Source organism: Erpetoichthys calabaricus, chromosome 2 (assembly GCF_900747795.2).
Source record: "Erpetoichthys calabaricus chromosome 2, fErpCal1.3, whole genome shotgun sequence".
NCBI lineage: Eukaryota > Metazoa > Chordata > Cladistia > Polypteriformes > Polypteridae > Erpetoichthys > Erpetoichthys calabaricus.
Genome location: NC_041395.2, coordinates 63,867,886 through 63,894,700, shown reverse-complemented (window position 1 = coordinate 63,894,700; position 26,815 = coordinate 63,867,886). Strand labels below are relative to the sequence as shown.

The 26,815-nt window shown below is 38.2% G+C and overlaps 1 protein-coding gene across 6 annotated transcripts in view; it reads left to right on the top strand.

The window, feature by feature from the left end:
• The window catches only part of nav2a (neuron navigator 2a), a 327,423-nt gene that overhangs the window by 116,130 nt on the left and 184,478 nt on the right, over positions 1-26,815 (top strand). For all 6 annotated transcript variants that reach the window (XM_051923293.1, XM_051923294.1, XM_051923292.1 and 3 more), the window contains 2 exons: positions 20,405-21,494; positions 26,221-26,333. In XM_051923293.1, the coding sequence (XP_051779253.1) occupies positions 20,405-21,494; positions 26,221-26,333 (1,203 nt within the window). The remainder of the gene's footprint in view (positions 1-20,404; positions 21,495-26,220; positions 26,334-26,815) is intronic.

Sequence of the window (26,815 nt, the reverse complement as noted above, 5' to 3'; positions counted from 1 at the left end):
TTTGAGCCCGTAAACTGTCTCCCATTCGCATGTGTGTGACAACATATATGGTGATTTATTTGAGCATGTAGAAGTATATAAGGCCATTGAATGGCACTTTTGTCAACAACTGCAGATTTTTTTTGAAGTAGCTAGAAAGGTAATAGCCTTTATTGATTCTCAGATTCACTTTATTGGCCAGGTACAGTAATGTGTACTAGGGATTTGCCTTGAAGGTATTGGTGCAACATACATGGACAAAGCAGAATATAAAAGATAAATATAAGAAGATAAAATATAAAATGATAAAGTATGATGCAGCATACAAGCCAATACGAAAATAAAAAGATAATAATAATTCTTTATGTTAATATAGCTCTTTTCTCACTACTCAAAGCATTTTACATTGTAAGTTTGGAATCACTTCATCCACCACTAATGTGCAGCATCCACTTTGTTGATACCATGGCATCTATTTTGCACCAGTATGCTTACCACACATGAGCTATTAGGTGGTGAAGTGGTGAGAGAGAGTGTCAATTAGAGACAGGGGATGATTAGGGGGCCAGAATGACTAGGCCTCGGTGGGCAGTTTACCCAGAATATCAGGATACACCTTACTCTTTATGAAGGATGCCCAAGGATGTTTTTTGACCACAGAGAGTAAGAACCTTGGCTTTATATGTCATCCAAAGGACAGCGGCAGGTTTATAGTGTCCACATCACAGCACTGTCACATTGGGATCCACACACAGACCACAGGGTAAGCACCCCCTGCTGGCCTCACCAACTCTTCTTCCAGTAGCAACCCAAGCTTTTTCTTAGATGGTCTCCCATCCAAGTACTGGCTGGGCCTGCGCATGATTTACTTCAGGTGGATGACCTGTCCTGAAGTGCATGTGCCATGGCTGCTGGATAGTAGATAGTAGGATTAAAATGTCCAGGTAATCTAATGATTGTGGAGTGATGTGGAGTAGAAACACTGACCTGATTACTGTAGTCAGAACAACTGCATGAGGAAAAAAACTGATTAGGTGACATATTGTTTTAGCTTTCACCACAAAAAAAGGAGTTTGCTGGAGGGAAATCTTTGGAAAAGGTCAAGCCCTGGGTGAGCCTACTTCCTTACCCTGGGTTCACATAGGAATTGAACGTGATTATTCATATTATTATTTTATTGGTATCTGGTTTAATCTGAGCCATGAGAGGACTGCAGCCTGTTTGGATGCCCTTTTTAACTGTTTTTAATCTAAAAACTTCACTCATACTGAATGAACATTTTGACTGGTGCTAGTCAGAGATGTATTTGTGACTAAATAAATTTAACGTAATGGTTGTCAGCACTCTCCCCGTGTCTGCGTGGGTTTCCTCTGGGCGCTCCGGTTTCCTCCCACAGTCCAAAGACATGCAGGTTAGGTGGATTGGCGATTCTAAATTGGCCCTAGTGTGTGCTTGGTGCGTGGGTGTGTTTGTGTGTGTCCTGCGGTGGGTTGGCACCCTGCCCAGGATTGTTTCCTGCCTTGTGCCCTGTGTTGGCTGGGATTGGCTCCAGCAGACCCCCGTGACCCTGTGTTCGGATTCAGCGGGTTAGACAATGGATGGATGGATGGTTGTCAGCACTGACACACAGTTTCAGGGACCTAAATTATATGCCTGGCTTGGGCATTGCTTTATGGAAGTTCGTATATCCTTGCTGTCCTGTGTTTTTTTTTATTTCCTTGGTACACTTAGCTTCTTCCAGTATCCCAAGATATTTAGGGTATGTGAGTTAACTATAACTTGACCTGGTGTAGATTTGTGTGAATGCCTGCTACTACTCCAGGGACTTGGGTCCTGTTTCCATCTGTGTCTGTGTAGAGTTTTCTCATTCATGGTAACTGTGTGGGTCAAATTGGTTGGAAACTCTAAACTTGCCTAAGATGACTATGGACAAGTATGTGCTTGAGCGTGCCTAGCAATTACTGGTATACCTAGATGTGCATCTTAGATTAGTCAGTGGTTGTGCTTTGCATTCAGTGTTGCCTTTCCCAGCTTCTCCTCCCACAACATTTAACTGGACAAAACGGATTTTTGAAAATGAAAGGTTGAATGCTTTCAGACCTTTTGCTAGACAAACACAGCTTGAGTTGTTTGAACGGTCATTTAATCATTTGTACTTCAACATAAACATTTTCAAGTTCAACAAGACAATACATATTGATTTAACTCTGTAATATTCATAATTACTGTTATAGTAAAGCACTAAATTAGTAGTGTTACAGAATTTTAATGGTATTGTCTGTATTGAACTATTAGTCTTGGTATCTCTTTCAAAAACTGCACTGACATTGTTTTTTTCTATTAGGATGCCAGCCACATGAATTTATTAGTCATTATTGGAAAACTTATTATCTTTTTTTATTTTCCATTTTCTGGACCTGCTAGTTCAAATATTGTTACTATGACATAATAAATCATTTTCTAATTTTTAGTATGTAATAATAAAGGCTAAATCAAGGTTTAAATTGGCACCTGACTGGATACACAATTCAGCCAGTAGTCACAGTTCATGATGGAATGCAGAAGGATTGGCAGTAAGCTGCTGGCTGAGCCTTCACTATTGACTTTTTTTCACCTACATTTAATAGACCACACAGCAAGTCTTAAGGATATCGTCCAAAGTTTGCCATTTAATTAATGAAATAGTTATATGCCTTCATGCAATAAAACATGCATTAAATACATTCAGGAAGTCATATACTATCTACAATGGAAAGTAGGAGTGTTTATGTTTAGCGTCATACTAGTCCACTTTTAATGACTGAGTTGTTAAGATCCATCCATCCATTTTCCAACCCGCTGAATCCGAACACAGGGTCACGGGGGTCTGCTGGAGCCAATCCCAGCCAACACAGGGCACAAGGCAGGAAACAATTCTGGGCAGGGTGCCAACCCACCGCAGGACACACACAAGCACACCCACACACCAAGCACACACTAGGGCCAATTTAGAATCACCAATCCACCTAACCTGCATGTCTTTGGACTGTGGGAGGAAACCGGAGCGCCCGGAGGAAACCCACGCAGACACGGGGAGAACATGCAAACTCCACGCAGGGTGGACCCGGGAAGCGAACCCGGGTCTCCTAACTGCGAGGCAACAGCGCTACCACTGCGTAACCGTGCCGCCCCGAGTTGTTAAGATACTTTATATAATGTAAGGTATATATAATAATATAAAATAGCTGCATGAGCTTGTGGATCTTGTCATCTTCAAGTAAAACAATGATTAAAAACAACTAGAGCTCAGTGAGCTTGTGTTATAAGCATGTTACCTATGCTGTTCTTAGTGAATGGTTTCCATGGCTTAAAAAAATAACAAGGAGAGAATGGATAAATGCACTTTTTCAAAGAATAACATTTAGGTTGCACTTTTCTTTAGAAGTAATTTCCTGGTGTTGCTTGCTTATGAAAAACACAATGTTCTAATAGTTGGTAGGTCGGTCGGTCTGTCTGTCTGTCTGTCTGTCTATCTGCATTGAAGTAAGTAAATGACTGTGAAGAGAAGACTCCGAGCTGCAGGCTTGACAGGTTGAGTGGCAGTAAGGATGCCATTGCTACAATTTCCAAATAAGAAAAAGAGGCTTGACTGGTCCAATTTCAATGTACTCTGTAATTAAAGCATAGCACAAATAAACAAATGAAGATTAATGATGAGCAAACACCACTGAATTAGCTTTGCCTCTAGTTTGATGAAATCACAGAAATGGTTGCGAACTTCGCCAATCTCAGGAAAATGCATTGAAGTCATATGGGAAGTTGGAAATTGTACAAGATTTGTGTGGACTATAATGGCACAATATTCTTAAGTGTCTCCGACAGCCAAGGAAATGTCTACCAACTATGCAGGACCTATTATTGTGGCCAGAAATGTGACCTAGGTTGTTGGGCAGCAGTGTGCTAGCTACTGCACCACCGTACCTTCCTGAGTTAAGATTAGCAGAATTAAATATTAGGATAGTAAAGTTTGGCAGTGACAGACAGGAGGCTTGAATTCATTAAGAGTTGCCTCCCACAGTTTCAATAGCAGGTACTCATCTTACTCTTGAACTGAAAAGTATAGTTTTTTTTTTTTTTTGTGTTTCCCTACCGCTGCTAACAACAAGCACAACTCTAAAGCATGTGGATTCTTCATATGTATACAATACATAAAGCGAGAGAGAGAGAGAGAACAATTATCATTTTTGATACCTTTAAAAGTCCAAATTTCCCCTGTTAGATTTAGCAAGTGATTAGCAATATAGGTATAGCTATATAGGTCCGTGTACTGCTGTTTTTCATCTTGATAATTCCAACTTCTTCTTGAGCTGCTTGATATATTTTGTGCTGGTTTGGTTCTGCAGCTGTTTGACTTAGGAGGAAGTCATAGAAATGCAAGGAGAGCATACAGCCTCCACCATGAGGAACACCTAGCCAGCAGTTGAACTGTGTTCATATTAAAAGACATTAAAGCACTATCAGCTTTATTTGGAATATTGGAAATGTGTTGCCTAAATATATTTAAAACATTTTTAAATGTGAATTCTGTAAAGGGAGTATAACAATGATGTGATAGTCAGCACTGTGGCTTCTCCTCTCTATGCATCTGAGCTCAGTGCCTTGTCCCGTCTCTGTCTTTTTGGAGCTGACAAGTTTTTCTTTTTGTCTGCCTGGATTTTGTCATAGGGCTGCAGCTTCTTCTCACACCACAAAGATGTCCTAACTCTAAACTGTCCCAATTAAGTAAGCATTGGAGCATGCAGCCTTGTAATGGAAAAATGTTTCAGATTTTGATTTTCAGTAATTTTATGTGATCATGTTTTTAAATAAATAAACAATTTAAAAGCAGTGCCGAGTTATTGGAGTATTTAAACATTTTAGTATCAACAGGAAGGGATTTACTTCCTGAACCTGTTTAACAGGTTTTTAAAATGTCTATACACATCAAAATGCCAGCAGAATGCATGATTCCTGCCTGAACCAATAGTGAATGATTAAAGAGAGAAACTCCTCTTTTCTTGGTCATTGAACTGGAAAATTGGCTAAGAACAAATAATTGGGTATTGGAAGAATTCCTGTATCTTACTGCAGTACATTTGTTGTCTTAATTAAGAAAAAAATAAGCACCCTAATAGCAGGACACACTACAGTCAAGTAACTTATTCCACTATTATAAATAATTGTATTCTTTTGGGTTTGAAATTTTCCACAACAAACAATTTACTTTGAATATCATTTTAAATCATGTGGAAGTGATGCAGTAAGCTTAAGATGTAAGTGAAGCACATTATGAGAAGCCTTGTCTTGTAAAGGATTTATTGTGTATTTCATGCTTCTATCCATTACCCTTTCTATAAAAGAAACAGCTACTGATGTCTACAGAAAAAAAAGCCATTCTATAAACATATTTAAACTTCATATGTTGTATGCTGACCTAAACAAAGTTTCATAATTTTAAGGCACTTGTGAAAGTAACATTTGGAAGATGTTCAATGTCAGCTGAATACAATGTAAATATAATCAAGCTACATTTGGCCTTGAAATCATGATTCATATCTATATATATAAAATCCCTGTGTGCGTCCAGGTGTCCATGTGTGGGTGTCTTCTGGTGAAGTGCGCATGCGCGGGGCATGGTGCGATGCTCGATATTACTGTCAGAGAAAGTTAGAGGCGTTTTACGGAAATACAAACCAGTATTACTGCGAGAGGAAATTAAAGGTACACAATACAGTGACGCATATTACAGCCACATACAAGCCAGTATTACTGTCAGAGGAGATTAAAGGCATATTACCGACGCGCACGCCTGTATTACCGACAGAGAAAATTAAAGGTATATTACGGACGTACAAGCCAGCGGACGTAAAAGACGGTATCCTTCAAAAAGGCAAGCCTCAAAAGGGCGACCTCAGTTGGGCGCAGCGAATAACGGCGCGCGTAAATAAAGATCTGCACCTTTGTTGCTCTTCACATATTCCAGAGCCATTTGAACTAAATTATCTATGAACGCCTTTATTCACCGCGCTCAATTGAGGTCGCCCTTTTGAAGCTCGCCTTTTTGTGCGCGCCCTTATTGAATAGAGCCATACAAGACAGTATTACTGTCACAGAAAATTAAAGACACACAATACACGGCGGCAGCCCACGAAGAACGGTCAGCTCAGCAAGTAAACATCAACAAAAGAAAGGCTGAAAGAAAGAAAAATACGACCAACAAAAAGAATGAGGTCAAAGTCCCTTGCCATTTAATATAGACTGTTCCTACTAATGTTTATGCACTACTGTTCTAGCGCCCGTTATTGTAACGGACTAAATGACTAGTACTGTAATATTTATATTCACACAACCAATTAGTTATGTGTCTGATTTCCCCTTGTGATTCGATGCTACACCTAAAATCTTATTGTACAGTATGTGTGAATTCCAGTTATTGCAAAGCAGTGCTGAAGTCAGCCATGAATATCTTGATTTCATTGCTTCAAGGGCTGAGTAACGATGCATTTTGTGCAGGCATTTCTCTGCACAATTTTATCAGACACAACAAAAGTTCCAAAATGAAACCTTATTCTGCTATAATTTGAAGTTTTCCTCTCTATTTCTGGAAACTGCTCAGGGTTATGTTAACACGTGTGTGGCATGGAGATTTGTGTTGCTGTGGCTAGCAAAAGTAATTGAGCTACACGTAGTGCTTAGAGCATGCTGAGCTGTGGCCTCAAAGCTTCATTTTAACAGTTAAAAGCCTTTGGATTGTTTCTAGTTAGTAAATGAAAACCCTCTTTAAAATAGGGATTAGGTAGGCATATATGTGAAATGAGGATTTGTTTAATTAATTTAAATATATGTATTTCTGGTTTTAAACTTCAGATATAGCAGGAAACAAAACTATGTCCATAAAGTGTAAAATGTAATATGAAATTGAACTAAACAAAAAATTAATGTGGATGTGTTCAGATCAGAAAAATACATCTTTAATATAGAAATCTATGTTAAAACTGAAAGGGAAATTCAAATAAGAGTTGATATGTTCAGGTATGAAGGAAAGAGGTAATTAAGTATGCTGGCTTACTGAAGTTGTTCATATAAGATAACAGTCTTTCAATTTTGAAAGATGATGTGTAAATATCAGATGGTACATTCCAAAAAGAAAGGAACATTTCATATGCGACGTCAAGAAATTGGCTGGATGAGTGGGCGATATGCTATATTTTGCATGTTGAATATTAACTCAAAGACCCATTGCTCTGGAATATGCAACACTGGTAAAGGCATCTTCATTTTAGGTGAATCAGTTATGCCATTGAATTGGGGGGCAAAAGTAAAGAAAGACTTTGACTTTAATGGAGTGTTTTTATAATAAAAATCTTGTCCCTAATGACAGCAACAAAAGCATATATTGACATCTTTAAATCTCCATTTTGTATTGATCAGTCTCTGTTCATTAGATATTCTTTTTTATATAGCGGCACAGAGGTTAGTGCAGGCACCTCACAGCTCCTGGGTACTGAACTTGAATCCAAACACAAGCAATACCAATTTGGATTTTGTACATTCTCACGGTGTATGCAGGGGTTTTCCATTAAGTATTCTTGTTTTTTTCTGGATAGATGGCAAATTAAGAGGCAGATTTAAATTGGCCCAATGCATGATTATAAGAGTGTGGCCTGCAGTGGGGTGGTGTCCCATTAAGAGTTTGTTTTGGTCTTGGGCTCAGTGTTGCTGGGATAGGCACTGGATCCCTGTGACCGTGCATTGGATAAGCAGGTTAGGAAAATATACAGATAGTCAGTACAAATTAATTTTGAGTATGGCTGTAGTAAAAGTCATCAGCTCATATTTCATGTGAATTCTCCTCACTATACAGTATTTAAGTTCATACACGTAAGATAAGTGGCTATTATTTTTCTGTTATTCAGAAAATTGATTAGCTTTATTGAGCACTATTATATGGTGTACTGTATTATAAACTTTAATCCTTTTTATTTCTAACTTAATTCTTTTGCCAAAAGGCCTCAACCCCTACTTATAAGCAGTGTGACACAGTGTTAATGATTTGGACTTCAAACCCTAAGATTGTGGGTTTAGATTCCACTGGCCCTATGTAACCATGAGCAACTCACTTCACCTGCCTATACTCCAAGTGAAAAAACAAAAGAAATATAACAAATTGTATTTCTCAAATATTGTAATTTATCTTGGATGAAAGGGGCAGCACGGTGGCGCAGTGATAGCGCTGCTGCCTCGCAGTTAGGAGACCTGGGAGTTTGTATGTTCTCCCCATGTCTGTGTGGGTTTCCTCCAGGTACTCCAGTTTCCTCCCACAATCCTAAATTGTCCCTAGTGTGTGCTTGGTGTGTGGGTGTGTGTGTTCCCTGCGGTGGGCTGGGATTGGCTCCAGCGACCCCCGTGACCCTGTAGTTAGGATATAGCAGGTTGGATAATGGATGGATGGATCTTGGATAAAAGATATCATCTAAGTAATAATAATACATAAGTAATTTTTCTGAATTAGAATTATGTGTTTTTCTATTCTTGATGCCTTTCTTCTACTGTCTGTTTTATTTATTTAAACATTTACATAGATTGATTTGTTTAGTGTGCTTATATCTTTACACAGTATATAAGTATAATATGTGTTTACAATATATATATATATATATATATATATATATATATATATATATATATATATATATATATATATATATATATATATATATATACACATATATGTTTGTACTGTGTATACTATAATATGTGTGTGTAAAAATATACGTAAGGGTTGCATAGAGATTCAATAATTGTTGAAAAGAGCTGTAGTAGTGTCATGCCTGTCTTTCATTTGGTTGCATCCAGCCCATACAGAGTTAGTGAACCTTGCATTAAAGTGTGATGCAACTGATGGTGGAAAGTCGATGAGCCCCTTCGTCACAAAGTTTCATATTGTCACATTGATTGATTCTTCCCGTGAACCTAATTTCAATTTGAGCTGTGCAAGCAGTGGGGAGAGCCATGAAATAGAGGACCAATGAGCAGGAATTGCACTATTTACTCTGCTTTTAAAGCAAAGAATTTGACTTTTCTGTTTATGAGAGGCCAGCTGTGAGGTCAGTTTGATTTTCATTCCGTTTTGTGTGTATTATTTCTTTTGCTCATATGGGATTTATTAGAAGATGGGCCCACACAGAGGTTAGTTATATACATATCTTTACCAAAAAAAAAAACAAAAGAGGTGCTGTGGTTTGATTTGGATTACTTTTTTCTCCATTCAGAAGTTGATATTATTTGAAATTTCTGAGGCACATTGGAATTTTATTTTGTTTCTAAAATTTGATTTAAATGTTTGTTCAAATTTCTGCACTAAAAGAGGCATTTGTAAAACATGTAATTTATATAATTTTGAATGATTCAATGTAAAACAGAAATTACACAAGAAAAGCCACTAAAATTTTCCACAGTATATACTGAATCAATTATCTGGATAAGCTGTTGAGCATTGTATTGCTATTAACATATATCTTGATTCTACTTTGTATGTTTACTGACAGGTTTTTAAACCAAGGTTTTATAAAACTGATAACCTTCATCCCACCCCATCTGTCCTTTTTTATCTTAGAGCCTTGCTCTGCTCAGTTTTAGGCTTGGTAACAGTCTGGAGGTTTAAGTTAAAATCTGTACTGTGTATTTAACTATACAGTATGCTACTAGGGGGCTTTGCCCCCTGCTCGCTTCGCTCACCAACTCCCCCGGCCTGCACTAGGCACCAGCCACTTCACGTCTGTGCTGCTCGCGTATGTGGATTTTACTTTCACCAAACAACACATCTTTTAATTCTTGCGGAAACGCCTCTTCATTGGGAAGAAATACTACTTTTCCCTGATGGCAACATGAATTAGACGATCTACAAGTCTCCAACTTTAAAGTTGCCTTTAAAGTTTAAATCCAAACAATATATTCCGTTTGTTTGCACAAATGCGATCTTTACTATCATTTTTTGAGACTTTTGAATTTTAGTACTTTCATTATCTCTAACTTGCGCTGCATGTGTATTGTGCCAACGTTTTTGAATTCTTTATCGCGTTCTACTTTGTCATCTACTCTTTGTCTTTTATTTCTGGCCCCGGGTGTAGTTAAATCTCTTGGCACAAACTCTCGTCTCACGGGACATGAAAGTATTTCTCTGAAAAAGTCACGTCTCAACCCAGGCTAAAAAGTCTTGTCTCGTCCCCAAATTTTTTTATTATAATAGAGAGATAAATTTATATTAACAATGGTAAAATGATGTAGATATTGTAACAAAATTAATTCCAGACAGTCACAAAGGTTTGGGGCAGCCACCTGTATAATAAGATTCCTGGCTGCAAAAGGTTTAGGATAAGATTGAATTCTTTACAAGACAGAGTCCAAAACAGAACTGATCAAATGGAGGTAAGATGGCGGTTTTTAAAGGTTGGGAGAGGAAATGAGGTCATCCAAGCCAGAACCGGATGTGATGTCTTCGGGGACTGGAAGTGACATCATCAGTGGTCCCGGAACCGGAAGTGATGTCATCTGTGTCACCAGAGCCCGATGGGATTTCCCAAGAATGGTCTGTAAGAGACTGAGAGAGACCGCACCCCCTGGTCTGGCATAGTATTACCGTTACTTAAGCCCTTTAGCTGCCTCCTAATCGCACGTGTGTGACAATATATATATATATTATTTATATGTGCTGTTCAGTGGGATGAAAAGCAGAGTATTCACCTGAGATACTCTCCGTCACGAAAGCCCTTCAGTCTTGGTGTGTGGTTACAGAGTAGTCTCCACCCTTGCATTGGTCATCTCAAAGAGGTGTGGATGCGGGCAGGAGCTATTCCCTCAGAGCTAATGTGAGCTTTTATAGACTTCAGTTTGGACTGTTGACATGCAAGGATGAGAAAGAGAGGAGTGGAGACTTGTGGCAGGAGCTCCATAAGATGATATGGTGGAAATGTGTTCACATGACAGTAAACATGACTTGACTTGAAAAGGTTCACTTAAAGAGGTAGATAGCAGTAGTTACCACAGCAGTTCATTATCCTTATAAATATACTTGCCATCAAAATATGGTGTCCAATGCGCAAGGATGCTTAATTTATCTGGTAGCAATGTTTGGACTATAGAAATTTCCTCTTGCAACTAGGGCTGCAACTAATGATTATTTTGGTAGTCGACTAATCGTTCAATTTTTTTTTCGATTAGTCACGATTATTTCATGTCTGTCCACCTGTGAAAGTCACCCTGATGTCTCTGCATTAACACGATTAAAATTAATAATAATCATATTAAAATAACAACCAGTGAAACATATGAATTTGAAAATAATCAGATGTTTTATATTAGTGTGTCCATCACAATTAAAAAAGAAATACATTAAACAATACAAACTAAAGTGCACATAGTCTTTAAACAACAAAAGTGCATTTAACTTAACCAAAAATGGCCACTGGTGTGTTTTAAAGTCCAAAAGTTTAAATAAAGCTTCAATTCAAATAAAATAAAACAATAATGTACAGCTTATAAAAGATTCAGTTCATATATTCCTGATTGCAGTGCAGGAAAGTGAGCATTTCGACATGCTCTGGTGTGAGGCTGGCGCTCTTCTTTGAGACAATGTTCCCAGCTGCTGAGAAGAGATGCTCAGAGGGAGTAGAGGTAGCAGGAATACACAAGAATGATTTTTCAGACAGAGAAAGATGTTTTAATCATCACACTCTGAAGGAAAAGTGTTGTAGTTTATCAAATCATGTACTATATTATCCATCCATTTTCCAACCCGCTGATTCCGAACACAGGGTCACGGGGGTCTGCTGGAGCCAATCCCAGCCAACACAGGGCACAAGGCAGGAACCAATCCCGGGCAGGGTGCCAACTCATCGCGGGACACACACAAACACACCCAGCACACACTAGGGACAATTTAGAATCGCCAATCCACCTAACCTGCATGTCTTTGGAATGTAGGAGGAAACCGGAGCGCCTGGAGGAAACTCACGCAGACACGGGGAGAACATGCAAACTCCACGCAGGGAGGACCCGGGAAGCAAACCCACGTCACCTAACTGTGAGGCAGCAGCGCTACCACTGCGCCACCGTGCCGCCCTGTACTATATTATGCCAAAATAAAAAAATAACGGACTAAAATATGTAACAAGCTAATTACTGCCAGCACGCCGGAGCCGAGTATATTCAGAAAAGTACATTTGTTGAATGCCGCAACCAGCTAGAGTCAGCTTCCAGTGCAATTTGGAAGCACGCCGAAGCCGAGTGTATGCGGCGACATACATTCAGCGATGTACATTAATTGAACTCCGCAACCAGCTAAAGTTGTTTCTAGTGCAATTTGCCAGCGTGCCGGAGCCAAGTATATTTGGCGGCTTACATTCATTGAACCCGCAACCGGCTATATTTGCTTCACAGAGCAATTTGCCAGCACGCCAGAGCTGATCAGTCAGTGCCGTATATTCATTGAGCAGCCAACTCATGACCACTGCCGGCCCCGGCAGAACTGCAGCAACACTACTGTCTCTGGGATTCAGCCGCTGCACTAGACGAGCCTGCAATCATCAGCGTTTACCTCTGTGTGTTCGCATGCAAACAGTTCAAGCGCAGTTGGCTCGGTGATTTACTGAATTTTCAATGGCATCAGTTGCACCTTGAACATATAATAATAGATTGTTGCAGTAGTTTTTTTTTTTATAGTTTTTACAGTTCATTTGCAGTGTGTAAAATGATCAGTGTTGCAGTAATTTTAATGCTCTTTGCATGAAAAAAATATATGTGTTCCGTTAAAATTTTACATTTTCTTTGTGAATTGTGACATTTACTTAAAAAGTGCAGCTAAAAAGTATTTGGCATTCAGGGGTGCATTAAACCCCAAGTATGTGTCGGTTTAAGGTTTAACTATCTTTGTCGAAACCTTGATATACACATTATAGTACAAACATCAGCGTTAACACGTGACACTAACTTTACTCGCTAAAACTTACCTCTCGAGAGACGGCGGCGGCATCACAGCACCAGGATGCTTGCGTTGGTATACTGTGTGCAGTCTTGACAAACAATAACAAACGATACTGCCCCCAGATGTTCATGTAGTGCATTGCAGTTACAAAAACCAATGTGGTTCTTTGTGACTGGAGCCTCTAGTGAAGGTTCTGTTTATGACACGTCGACAATAAAAAATCCACGTTGACGAGAACATGTTTCATTAAATTTCAACATACTTTATCTAAGTTATCCATTCTTGAATACACTGAAATTAATTAATAGTTTGAAAGTGCCAGCAAAAAGACCCAAAGCCATGTTTATAAATTAGTTCTTACCATTATAGGCTTAAGGAGAGCTGGAGCCTGTACTGGCAACATTAGGCACAATGGGAAAACAGTGGCTCCATCCCACTGCCCTGGATAAGTGGGTTAAGAAAGTTGATGGGTTCATGGATGGATGGATTGATGAATGTCATGCCTGAAATTGCCAGGACTAGTTCAAGCCCACATGACCCCAAACTAGATTTAATGGGTTTAAAAATAGATGTATGGAAGGACCTAAAGAAATAACAGTTTGCTTTAGGATTTAAGGCATTTACTGAAATGGAAAAGCATTTTAAATGTCTTTGAAAAAAAAATCATATTTTAACATTTCATTTTAACATTTTTGATTAAATAGCTTGAAGTGTTCAAGGGAATATGGTGGTTCCGTGGCCTTAATTTTGAAACAGTTTTGTGTGTTGAGGGCAACATCAACTCCATTTGCCTTATTAATGTGTACTCATGTGTAGTAACACAGTGGTGCAGAACAAGAGAGTACTGTCCTCTCTGCTTAGAACTGGACAATGTCAGGGATGTGCCAATTATGCAGCTTTGGACGAGGTGGCTGGCAAGTGATGAAGTGATGGCTCAGACTATAAAAGTGCAGCTGACGTACTTTTCAAATAGTGAAGGTTCTTTGAACTTACACTGTTCATACTGCAAGCAGATTAATTGGGGAAATGGAAGTGATAAAGAAAGAGAGAGGTAGGGTACAGTTTTTCTGGCAACATTTTAATTGTTTAAAGTTACATTTGTGATATTTTTATAATTTGCAGAAAAAGTTAACTTCTATAATATTTAATTATTTAGTGGCTATAAATACAACAATACAAGTCATTTTTATTTTATCGAATTAAAATCTGTGGTTTTTAATAAACATTTTTCGAGGATTTTAAAATTTAATATTATGCCTACAAGAACATAATCTGGTACTGGTGGCCATCACTAAATGGGAGTATTATTATTATCATCTCTTAACAATATTATATTACAGGATTATTCATGTGTTTCTATTGAAACATAATCTTTTTAAATCCCATTATTGCTTAAATGTTTTCAGCAGCATGTCTGTCATTTAATTTGAGGTTGGGGGGGATTATTCGAACTGAGGGCTGTGGTTTTTACAGCCGGATATCCTACTATTTGGACTGGTCTCCTGCTCTCTTTGAGAGAAAATTGAATTGCCCTAATGTCTTTTCCAAAGAAAAGAGTTTTCCCCATCAAATGGGTCACATCCTTTGGGATTTTGGGGGTTAAACAAAGCAGAAACCTCCAAAAAGCAGGCTTTATTCTTTTGGATAGCATTTAAATTTAATGGAGGGGTTTGTTTGAGATTTGTCTTAGCTTGTTTATAATGTAATAGTGTGCAAAAGAGGCTAGTGGGAATTGTGTGTTTCACATTACCGTATTTATAAATTAATCAAAACAGTATTTGAAGTTTTGTATTTTACTTTTTTCCCTAAATATTGCCTATTCTGAACATTACAAAATTGTAAACATTTCTTTTTGATATGTGAATTACTATATCTAAACATATTTAGTTAATAACTTACAGGCATTGTGTGGCGTTTTGCTTCGGTAGTGTGGAGGAGTCCATGATTGAGTGTACCCTGTAATGAACTGTTGCACCATGCAGGGATGATTCCTGCTTCTGCCATGTGCTGTCAAGCAAGGCCCCAGGTTCCTTAAGGTTCTATATTAATTCAGGTAGATTCAGTGAATGAAAAGGATGCTATCTTTTGAAACTGTCAGTTTGTTCATACAATCTACCCTGCGGTGCTTTGAGCATGGGAAAGACACTATGCAAATAACATGTACTATTACTATTATTATTACTATTATTATTATTATTATTATTAAGTCAGAATGCCAGCCCTGCACAGAGAGCCTCTGTATTGCTGGGCACATTCACAAGTACACCCCCTGTCACTCACAATGGCCCAGATTAGATTTGCCATTTAACATAACCTGCATGTCCTGAGATGTGGGAAGAAAACTCAAGTAAAACCTACACAGAAACAATATTTTCTTCGAGCTCTACACCAACAGTGACAGGTCTCTGGAGATGCGAGGCAGCAGCACAAATTATTGTGCCACAATAATTCTTTCAGTCATGTTCTGAGCTCTAAAATGTAGTGTACCATGTGGTTCATCTTTAAGATTACAATTTATAAAATGACGGATGTGCCTTCACCTGATGATGATTGTTAAGACTACTCTGATTCATTAACAAAATATCACCTGGTTCATTAAAATGCATTGTATTAGTAAAGCATTTTTTTAATTACTGAATGAAATAACATAATATATTCACACCTGCTTAATTCAATATACGATCACAGAGAACCAAAGCCTGTCCTGGCAGATCTGGGCATAAGACAGGAAGCTACCCTGGATGTCTTAACAGTTCATTGCAGGGCCCACTCACTCACAACAGGCCAGATTACACATACCAGTTAACTAAACCTGCTTGTCTTCAGGGATGTGGAAGGATGACTGGAGTAAATCTGCATTGATGTTTTCAGAATATGCAAACTCCACACAAACCATTATTAGGCATGGAATTCCTCCCAGGAAGTAGAACTAACCATTGTACCACCATGCTGCCCTCAAATGGACTCACCATTAAATAGGTATCTATCAGGAGGAAATGTATGTAAATCTGAAATGCAGTTAATTTGTAAAGGGAATTTAAAAAGGTAAATCTTTGCTAAATATGTAAACTTGTCTATAGTCTTGGCTATTCATTCATATATTAGGGCTACATAATCAAAATGGGGTAAATTGGTATTCACTCTGGGGCATTTATAGCATTGCTTGCCCCTCTCATTGATTAAACTAATCATGTAAGTCATTTCTGCTGGTGTTTACTTTTTTCTAAGATCCAGATGCAAGCAGAATCATGGGGGCCACAATTTGTTTCGCATCGTTGCCCCAATGCACTAACTGGTTTGGTTATTTGAAAGTTACTTTTTCAGCCTGTGGAGATTTTGTTACTTGTTCCAGCCAAGTGCAAAACATTATTTAATATATAAGATCTTTCTATCAGCAAAATAATGACCAAAAAAATCTGCCTAACTCTTCCGTGTCCTAAACCCACTTTTTCCAGTACAGGGTACCAGGAAACAAATACCCGTCTCAGCAATTTTGGGCACAATGCAAAAACCAACCCCTGATGACCCATAACTTTTGTCATACTGGGGTGATTTTGAGTCACCAGTTAGTATTAAAAGGATCTGAAAGGAAACTAAAGTATGTAGAGAAAATGTGCATGAACATGGGAAGAATATACAAACTCCGCACAGATAAGGATAAGCCAGAAATCAAACCCCGGTGTCCAGAGCTGTGGGGCTTCAGCACTAACCACTACTCCACTATGTAATCTAGCAAACTGAAAAACAAGTGGTATATTAAAAAAGGAGATAAAGTCACAATTCCTGCTTCACTTACAGAGTTTTCCATCTGTGACAATGCTGCTTTCAAGAGATAAGAGAGGTGTTAATTGCTGTTGCTAATGTTCTAAACTAGCCCATTAATAAATTCTGTATTTGCTTGACATTCAGCTTGGGAAACCTATTCTAAAGTTAACTAATGAAAAGAAGAAAAAGAACAATATTATTTTTATGAATCTACCATATGTAATATACACTGTCTTATTTGAGTAATTTGTACTATAAATTTTAGTTTGTGTTTGATTGAGTAATTTTTAAAGCTTTTTATACTGATGAACTTAATGCCGGACAGCTGATTGCTCTTTGTAGTTTTTTTGGGAAAAACATTTAGAATACTGTGTGTCAGCATTAAACTTTAAAGAAATACTCAATTCTGATATGGCCTTTTGCCATGCATTTAATGTTTTTCTTCATTTGGAAGTAGCTTGTTTTTCCCATATCTCTGCCTCACTACAGAGACCTTTTAGTTTAAATTGCTTCAGCGCATTGATAATTACACTCAGTCATCCATTCACAAAGCAAGTATTTATGTAGGAAGTTGTTAGCAAATTGACCTAGTTTTAGTACTGGCATCCTAAATGATCTCAGATTATTTCCTAATTGCTTAATAGAATGGCCACAGCATCATTTCAAATACTATTAGCAAACAAAAGGACATTTTGTCTAATAAGAGTCCTGAATTATTAGAAAAACCTTAACAAGTTACAAATGCAAAATCCTTGCCAATTTAAAAAAAAATCTTCGAATACGTGCTGTTCTTTCAGTCAAGCTCTATGCCCTGAACAGCAGAACAGCATGAGGTTCAACTTGTTTGTATCACTTTTCTGTGTCACACCTAGTTTCCCTTGAGTTGTGCTTATTCTTTGCAGTATTCTTGTCTCTAAAGTAAATTTGCTCTTAGTCGTTGTAATTTCTTCTCTTCACATTCAATCTACTTTTCTTTTGTGCTTTTCTGTCGCTCCTGGCAGGGGGTGACTTGTAGTGCTTATTTCATAACACCGTAATGTTTACATGGATTTGTGGCTCTCCACATCTGTACAGCTGCTGCTTCTCCCAATCACTTGGTTATCTTTGTAAATGCAGTCCTGTTCACAAGTGCTCTTGACTATTTTTGGTTTCATTTTGTAGTCTGACTGCACATTCATTACAGTGTATTTTTGTTGAACAGAATCAAGTAAGTGAAAATACCAAATTTACCTAATTGTCATGGTGGCGCAGTGGTAGCGCTGCTGCCTCGCAATTAGGAGACCCGGGTTTGCTTCCCGGGTCCTCCCTGCGTGGAGTTTGCATGTTCTCCCCGTGTCTGCGTGGGTTTCCTCCGGGTGCTCCAGTTTCCTCCCACAGTCCAAAGACATGCAGGTTAGGTGCATTGGCGATCCTAAATTGTCCTTAGTGTGTGCTTGGTGTGTGGGTGTGTGTGCCCTGTGGGTTGGATAATGGATGGATGGAATATTAAATCAGAATGCTGGCAGTGGCTGGATAATACAAAACTTGCATCAGTGAGAATATGAACAGAAAATGGCATATATTCACTTACACCCTCCCACATTTTTCAAGTGAAGAACTTACGTAAAAGTATAATAACTTAATTCATTTCTTAAAATAACAAACTTCAGGTCTTTGTAGTAGCTAACTAGCTTTCATCTTGGTATTGTCAGTGACATTTTATCTTTGCTTGTGCAGCAGTATGTTGGAGTTTTAGCAGCTCAAGGCTACTCACGCATATGGATTACTGAACGTAGGAGGTGTTCTGCTTTTAGTCTGTGGAATTAGAGAAGAATTTGACATTTCTTAGTGTGCTTGGACAGAAAATAAATGAGGGCATTGTTGATTTAATTCTGTTTCTATTTTTTTTTTAATAAAGTGCATATCTGTTGCTTACTGGAGACGTTAGCCGTAGTGTACTATTTTGAAGTGTAGATGACAAACAGCTTGTCATCTTTCAACTTTGTGCAGCAGGGTGAATAACATTTTTAATCAAAAATGTACAATAACACATTCTAGATCTCAGTGTTTAAGTATAAGTGTTTGTATTAAAAAGCTGGGTTAATCAAAAACTGCAATGGATAGGAGCTGACACGTTGGTGATGGCTTGTGGGTACTTTGAACATAAATTGCTGATTGAATGATATAATCTGGAAGAAAACTTCACTTTACATTTCTAGTTAATCTGTATTACTTTTTAAATGTTTAAACTGTCTTTAGGACATGTTACGTGTGATGACACACAGCAGTGTTATTTGAAAGTCTCAAGTTGACATTACTTTTCAAAATTCTTGTTCAGTAGGGAAGCCTGTAGGTGTGTTGTCAGAATTATGTAAATGGTTTTATTTTCCAGTGGGTCACAAATGGCTTGACAGTTTAACTGGATCACAGCCTTGTAAGCCAGTAGGCAAACTGGGAAAGATACATATGTTGTTATGTGTTGTTTTTGTTTTTCTAACCAAGGAAAGTAAAAATTTCTGCTAATATTTACTTGAGCCTGATTTGGTAGTGACCTAGAGTCTGGCCATTTTCAAATGGCAAGAAGACAGTATGCCTGAGCCTCTGGTAACTGGGAAGTACAAAATGTTGCCTTAGAGGCTGACAGCCTGTTTGTGATTTACAGCGCCAGAGTAGCAACTTGGCAGTCTCTGTATGTATATACAAACTCTTTTAGTGTTTATTTTTAATTATGAAAAGAGCAATGGGTACTATTCTGTGGTGACTTGCAGTTAAAGTTAGTTTCTATTAGATCCCTAAGAAATTAACACTGCAATATTGAACCTAAAAGTCACACGTTGCTTTTATATGTGATTATTCCAAAAGACTCTAAACTCCAATACATATTGCTTTATCCATCATACAAAATATTAAAGGCATTGCTGTGAAAATGAGAGGATGAGAGCTGTTTAGATTATTTTTAAAATCTTTCTCCACTTAAGCAAACACGTTAAGCAGTTTTAGTTCCTTGTAACATTTGGAAAGAGTTGATATTTAACTTGAGGGGAAAAACCCTGACCTAAAAGTTATCTTCTCATTAGGAATGTGTCAATCACACTTTAAGTTGGTAAATAAATAAAGCAGAAAATGGCCTATTAACTCTTTCATTTTCGGTCAGTAAGCTTTTGCTTGAAGGGGCCTTCATCAGTCCCTGAACAGCATTTAGTATAAAAATGAGTTTAATACTTTTGTAATAATGTTTACCTTATTTCAAGAAAATTGTATTCATATTTATTTGTATAAGGAAGCATTACAAGTGGGTGTCTTTTGCTAATCATGTTTCTGCATTTCCTGTATTTTATTGATCTAGCACTAACTAGAGCTTATTTTGTGACCTTTACTTTGAAAATGCTTTGGAAATTAAGCCTACTCTTTCTACTTTCTACTTCTACTTTTTCTTCTGATGTTTTTATGTTTAACAGTCAAAATCACGCTGTCCCAATGTCATTTCTTTACTTTACACAAATAGAACAGGTTGCCAATGGATTTTCTTTTCTCTAAATCAAAGGTCAAAGCAGAAAAATTACACAAAGGGGTAATGTCAACAGCAAACCATTCATTGTACAGCTACGAGAAAGCCTCTTTCCTTTTATGGATCGCTGTTTTAGCCTCCTCCTTTTCACTCATTTTTTGTTCTCTTTTCAGAGCCAGCAGACAGTGCAACTGTCCAGCAGCAAGGAATGAGTGAAAGTGTGCAGCCTTCAGCTCCCATTACCTATTGCGGGAATACCAGCAGTACCACTGGCAGCTCCTCATCAGCAATCCCTCAGCCCAATGCAACTAACAAACCTTGGCGGAGTAAATCCCTCAATGCAAAGCACACAGCCACGTCTTCCATGCTCTCGGTGAAACAGCCCAGTCAGGAATCTCCAAAACCACCTCCTGAAGTCCCCAAGACTACTCCCAATGGACAGAAATCTATGCTAGAAAAGTTAAAGCTCTTTAACACCAAAGGGGGTTCTAAGACTTCAGGAGTGAACCCCGAAAGCTGTGGAACACGGGACAGCATAGCTGAAAAAGTAGAAGCTCCTTCAGTTGGAGAGGAGCCTGAAGATACTGATTCAGGATGTCGTGCGGCTCCCACCACTGCCACAGCCACCAGCAGCCCTAAAATTGCCCTGAAGGGAATTGCTCAGAGGACTTTTAGCAGGGCTCTGACAGCCAAGAAGAGTTCGGTGAAAGGTGCTGAAAAAGAGAAAGAAAAACAAAAGGATAAAGACAAATCAAAAGAGATATCAAAGCGAGTCTCAGTGACTGAAAAAGTAGAGGCCAAGGAGGAGCCCAAAGAGGAACTGGCAGGGGTGGCTGCATCAGAATCTAAAAAATCCTCCAAGATTGCAAGCTTTATACCTAAAGGTGGAAAGGTCGGCATTACTAAGAAAGAGACCTCTGCTCCAGCACACAGTGGCATACCAAAACCTGGGAGCAAAACATCAGCAACAGGGAAGTCAGCAGGTTCTGGAAAAGAAGTGGAGAGGCCACGTAGCGCAAAGCTTGGCCCTGGTCTTTCCCTACAGAAGGGACAACTGGACAGTAGAAACTCAAGTTCTTGCTCTAGCCTTGCCTCTTCAGAAGGAAAGGCTAATGGAAGTACACCTCATCAAGCCAACAGCAGCAGTCAGGCACCCAGTACTACTCAAACCACAGGAAGTAACACTATCAGCGTTCAGCTACCTCATCCTCAGCAGCAATATAACCATCCCAACACTGCCACGGTTGCCCCCTTCATGTACAGGTAGGATGTCACTAAGCGTTAAATTTTTGTTTAGAGAAGTGGGAAGGATGGTGGTTGACAAGAAAGAGCAGCTGAGAACACAAGCAGCTTAGTAAAACCCCCATTTTCTTGGATGACATTGAACAGCATGTCAGGTAGTTTGCTCAGTGAGAAGCTGCTATTTATTTATTACTGGTGTGAATTTATTTTCTATTAAAAGTTTGTAACCAAGTTTTCCATCACGTGTGATATATCAGCAAGATAATCAACAGTTTTATGCTTCTCATTTCTGTTTTGGCCCTTCTATTCACACAAAAAGGTAAAAACATAATGTACTTTACAGGAAAGGACTCCCAATATTTTTTTTCAGTTGTACTCTATTATGATTCTAATTGGTTTAGAAATGTTTTGATGTTGGATCTTTTTTCTTTCCAATACCATATTTGTTCCCGGGGCTTTATTAAAACATTTCATCTGTGATAGCATAAAGCATTTTGTTCTGTCACCCTGTCAGAAATGATCAGCATCTGATTTCTTAGCATCTTTTTCTTTTTAAAGGTTACTTTTTCAGCAATCTAATGAGAGTGCTAGCTGCTAAACTGTATGGTTAATGAGCTCTGAAATTCCCTCTCGACCTTCCCAAATACCACTTTAGAATTACAAGTCTACTGCATGATAAATCTGTTTTGTATATCACGAAAAGATTGAAAATAACACTGGATGTCGTTCAATTCATGGTGATAGCTGACAAAACAGTACATTTTGTTATATACATAAGGTGTAAAAATCACTGAGAAAAAACCCACACATACATCACTGCCAGTCATATCTTACCAGATACTGATATTTTTAACGATATGTGCTTCATGCAAATATTACCGTGTGCTAACATGTGCTGCTTGGCTTAATGTTAATCTCCAAGAACTGAAAAGGGAGAGGAAGATAAATGACTGGAACATCACAGGTCACACTGTGAGTGGTACTGTTCTGTGTAATGGTGCATCATTAGAGGAACTCTCCGTGGATTCACTAGTTAATTGATCATGTTTCAGCTGCAAGTCATAGAATTTGCATTAACAGCTAATGTCAGTTGTGCTTGAGTTCTTTACTGGGTGTAAAGTTAAATGTCATAAAAGATGAGGTGCTTCTTCATTTTTGTAATTATTTTTTTTGTTTGGCATTTTTTGGAAATTAACATTTTTAAATAAAATAAACATTGACCCAAGAAGATTTACATAAGAATATAAGACATTTGACAAACGAGAAAAGAACATTCAGTCCATCAAGCTCATTTGTCTAGCTAATAACTAAGCTGTCACATTATCTCTTCTGGACACTTCGTAAAGGTTGTAAACTACTGTACGTGTCTCAGTTTACTAAAGTTTATCCCCATTTCAAACCTGACCCGTTATATTACATCTATTTACCTTGATATAGATGGCCCTGCCATGCCAATGCTCTAATTCAAAGTCTCACTGGTGGCTTCTCTGCATTCAGTGTGAGCTCCACCAGGTGTTGTGCAAAATAAGTAATAGGCTGCACTGTGCTCATGGGTAACCTGAACTTTCCTGTTCTTGTTTCCCAGTGAAGGTTATGTAATGTAAGCCAGCAAAGAGCTTATTTAAAAAAAAAAAAGCTGATCAATTTCAGGAATGTATTAAACGCAAGACAAAACGACATAACTCTGACTAGAGTGGAAATGTCTCTCATCTTGATCTTCGCCTACCTCTCAGGAGGACCACATACAGTTTGATAAGGCCACCAAGAAAGTCTTATGTGTGCTCTTTCCATTTTGCAAAAAAAAAAAGAAGCTAGCAGTATGATGCCCCTCTTTCAAAGAAGCACATAGTCCTGGTACTGAAAGAATGGGCATTTAAAAAATGTTTTTTTTTTTTATTTGTTTGCCAGCCTTGCCCTCTCCAGTAAATATCTGGCCCCACAGAGATTATCGCTACCACCAGACAGCCCCAGAGTCTTGTGTTTTAGTTATGCAGTTTGTGTAATCGGTGTGTTCTTTCCATGTTATTGTGGCCTGTTCTTTTTTTCACCTCAAAGCTGTTTATTTTTAAACTTGAGGTGTTGCTGCAGTGTTTCAGTTTGGACAGTTCATATCCAATAGGGTTTCCTGGGCAGCAGTTGGTTGTGAAGCTCTCAGCTAACTTAGCTTTGTAAATAGTACTACTGCATTTTGTCAGATGTTAACGATGAAAGAGGGTACTCAAGGATCTGATGCCATTCGAGACAGATCTGGCACCAGCATCCCATCATTTGACTGATTTTTACTGATGCAAACAGTGCATAAACTTGAATATCTCACTAGTCATTAGCAAAAGAGGGTCAGGTATCATTAGTCAGGTGAGTTAATGCTAATGTTAGGGAATTTTGCGCACATAGAGGAAAATTAATATTTGGCCCATCAGAATTTTCATGCCCTAAACACCATCGAGCCTCACATAAAAGATAGTGTATCTTGTATTATGTGTCATCTCCTTCTTGATAATTGAGAACACAATTTCACCTCATCATTCATTGCTTGTCCATCTGCTTATGTACAGTGGAGCCAGGGGAGACCCTACTAATTCATGTAATTCATGCTACCCCAGAAAAACCTGTAAAACCGAGTGGCAGCAAACCTCTTAGTCATTCTGCACTCAAGGATTTGAGGTCCTGTAAAACAGTTCATGGTCAGTCTTAGAGGTTACAGCAGCTGGAGTGCTAACAGTGTTAAGATATGCAATCTGGGGTATTTTTTTGGTTTATGTTTTAGTTGAAGGAGGGAACTGTAGAAACTGAAGGAGTGGGTTTATGGAAGTGGTGAGTGGATCTGATGTGCACTTGGGAGCATTACATCTGAGAGTAAAAAAAGTGTCTTTTTACTTCAGAGTTGATATCCCTGTGAACTTTTCACTGTATGGAGCTGTGTAATCTTGCTCAATCGGATGGCTGAGTGACTCTCAGGAGAGCCATTTCATAATCTGTTCCCACATCAAGTCATACAGTGGGGAAATGACAGAAGAGAATTAAATTTAGATAATTGCTGCTATAGTTCAACAGGTGGCCATAGATTCTGCCCCCAGAACACTGAAACAAGTTCCGCAACCCTGAACGTGACTTAAACTAAAGGTCATTATGCAAAACATTTAAGTAAAAAGCAGAGAAAAGCTTTCACTTTTTCCTATTTCACTTCTGTGTTGGTTTTAAATGTACTTATTCCCATCATTTAGAGGTTTTAGCCAATTTTTTGGGACTGTCATTTGTTATGGCGGTACATTTCAAACAAATTCATATACAAATTAATGTTAGTGATTGTTTCCCCTAAACAAATTTGCCTGCTGTTTTTCATTAAGACTGATAATTAAATTTTAAATAATCGAAAGACATTCTATCCATCCATCCATTTTCATGGTTTCAGGGAGCTGGAGCCTATGTCAGCAGCATTGATTTCAAAATGGAAGCCAGCTCAGGACAGGCGATCAAACCACTGCAGGACACATTCATGGGTACTCTGGCATCACTATTAACTTAACATGCACATCTTTCAGATTAAGAAGAAAAAAAGAAGCACGAGTAGAAAATCCCAGAACATCTCATTTTCACCTTAATGGGGTTTAGACCCAGGTATTGGAAGTCTGATGGGTTGGTACCTTAACAAGGAGCCCTCATGCAACAGTTTTTGTTAATGAATTGTATATTTTTTAAAGTTGTTCATTCTTTTATCTCAGAAATTACTAGTAGTACTGTTTTTTCACTTCTTTGCCTTCAATATACAGTCATTCATTCTATCTCTACATTTTCTTGCAGAGATCATTTCAGTTTATTACTGTTTAGGAATCCACACCCTTAATTATGTCCTTTTTACTTTAACAGCCATCAGCTAATAATCAAATGATGAGTGTAGGAAAAACCTGTCAAATTAAATGATACAAGCTGTTAACATCATAAATTAGCTATTGGTTAAGAAATTAGTTTTACAAAGAAAACCAGAACCCACAGTGAGTCCCAGAGACCATTGATTTATGTACTGTACATGTATTTTTGCTGCTTGTGCATAATGATTCAGACCAGCACCCCTTGAATACTCATAAGATAAAAGTGATACCAGAATACAAGAAATAAATAATATATTGATTTTATTTTAAAAATAAATAAATAAAACTAACAGAGAAAAACGCACTGGAATAAATAATAGCAGGCCAGTCTGTTGTCAGAAGCGACTACCCCATTTTCCCCTCTTCTAACACACAGATCTACAATGTTCTCATTCCTGTGGAGTAGCGTTCTCGTTACTGCCCAACAGCTACACTCACACACTGCTTACTCTAGGGGACAACAGTGAGAGCTCCCTTTCAATGGCCATGCCCCCATCTTCTGATTTTTTGATACTATGATACTGTATCCATTCTCTATGTGCATTTTTAATACAGATTCTTTCCCAATTGCTAAATAAACTACACCAACTGCTCATTTACCTACTATAGATCTTCAGTTTATAATATTCATTGAGGAAGATCTAGTTACTTCAGTCTGAAAGTTGTAGCGCATAAAGCCAGAAGCAGTTTTACTCCATTCGTGTCTGCATGTGTGTTTTAATGGTTCAGTGACTCATTCTTTTCTCAGGACACTGCTTGACAAGAAGCTAATGAATAATGTAAAATCAGTCAGCTTCTCGATAGAATATGAATCTCAGCACACATAGCTGGTGTGAGTTGTTTGCCTGCTTCTCTCTCATTTACTGTTTGCTTTTTAGGTCACAAGCAGATGTTGATGGGAGTGCAGTGACAGACTCTGGGTCCGGAGGAAGCAATGTGGATCCAGCTGTCTTTAGTAAAACAGGACAGATGTGCTCTGAAGACCTTACAGGTAGACATACATTTATTTACTCTTTAATATATTTAACTTACCTACTGTTTTGCAGAAAAATCTTTTACTGAAAAAGGTATATTTAGAGATTTTATACAGTAATTCTCCCTTTCAGCTTTGCACTAAGGGCTGTAGAAAGAAAGCCCTTTTTCTGGCACAGAAAGCCTTGGGTGGTGCAGTAATAAATATAGGCCTTTGTAACTTGATGGATTAAATCTGGCAGATTAACTAAGTGTTAGATGTGTGTGGCCTTTACTAAAACTCACACAGGGCAAGTGGTCAGAGTTTTTACGATCTAAGACTAAATCAGTATTTCTTATATGTTTATAGATTTGCACTGTTTAAATTCTTGCTGTACTCCTTTCCTTTATTTATCATTTGCTTGAAGTGAGTGGCCTCTTTTCAATCATTGGTGTGTCTCTGAATGTTAGGAAATTTAAGGGCTGACTCTGCTCTTGCTTTAACTACACATATACATTTCG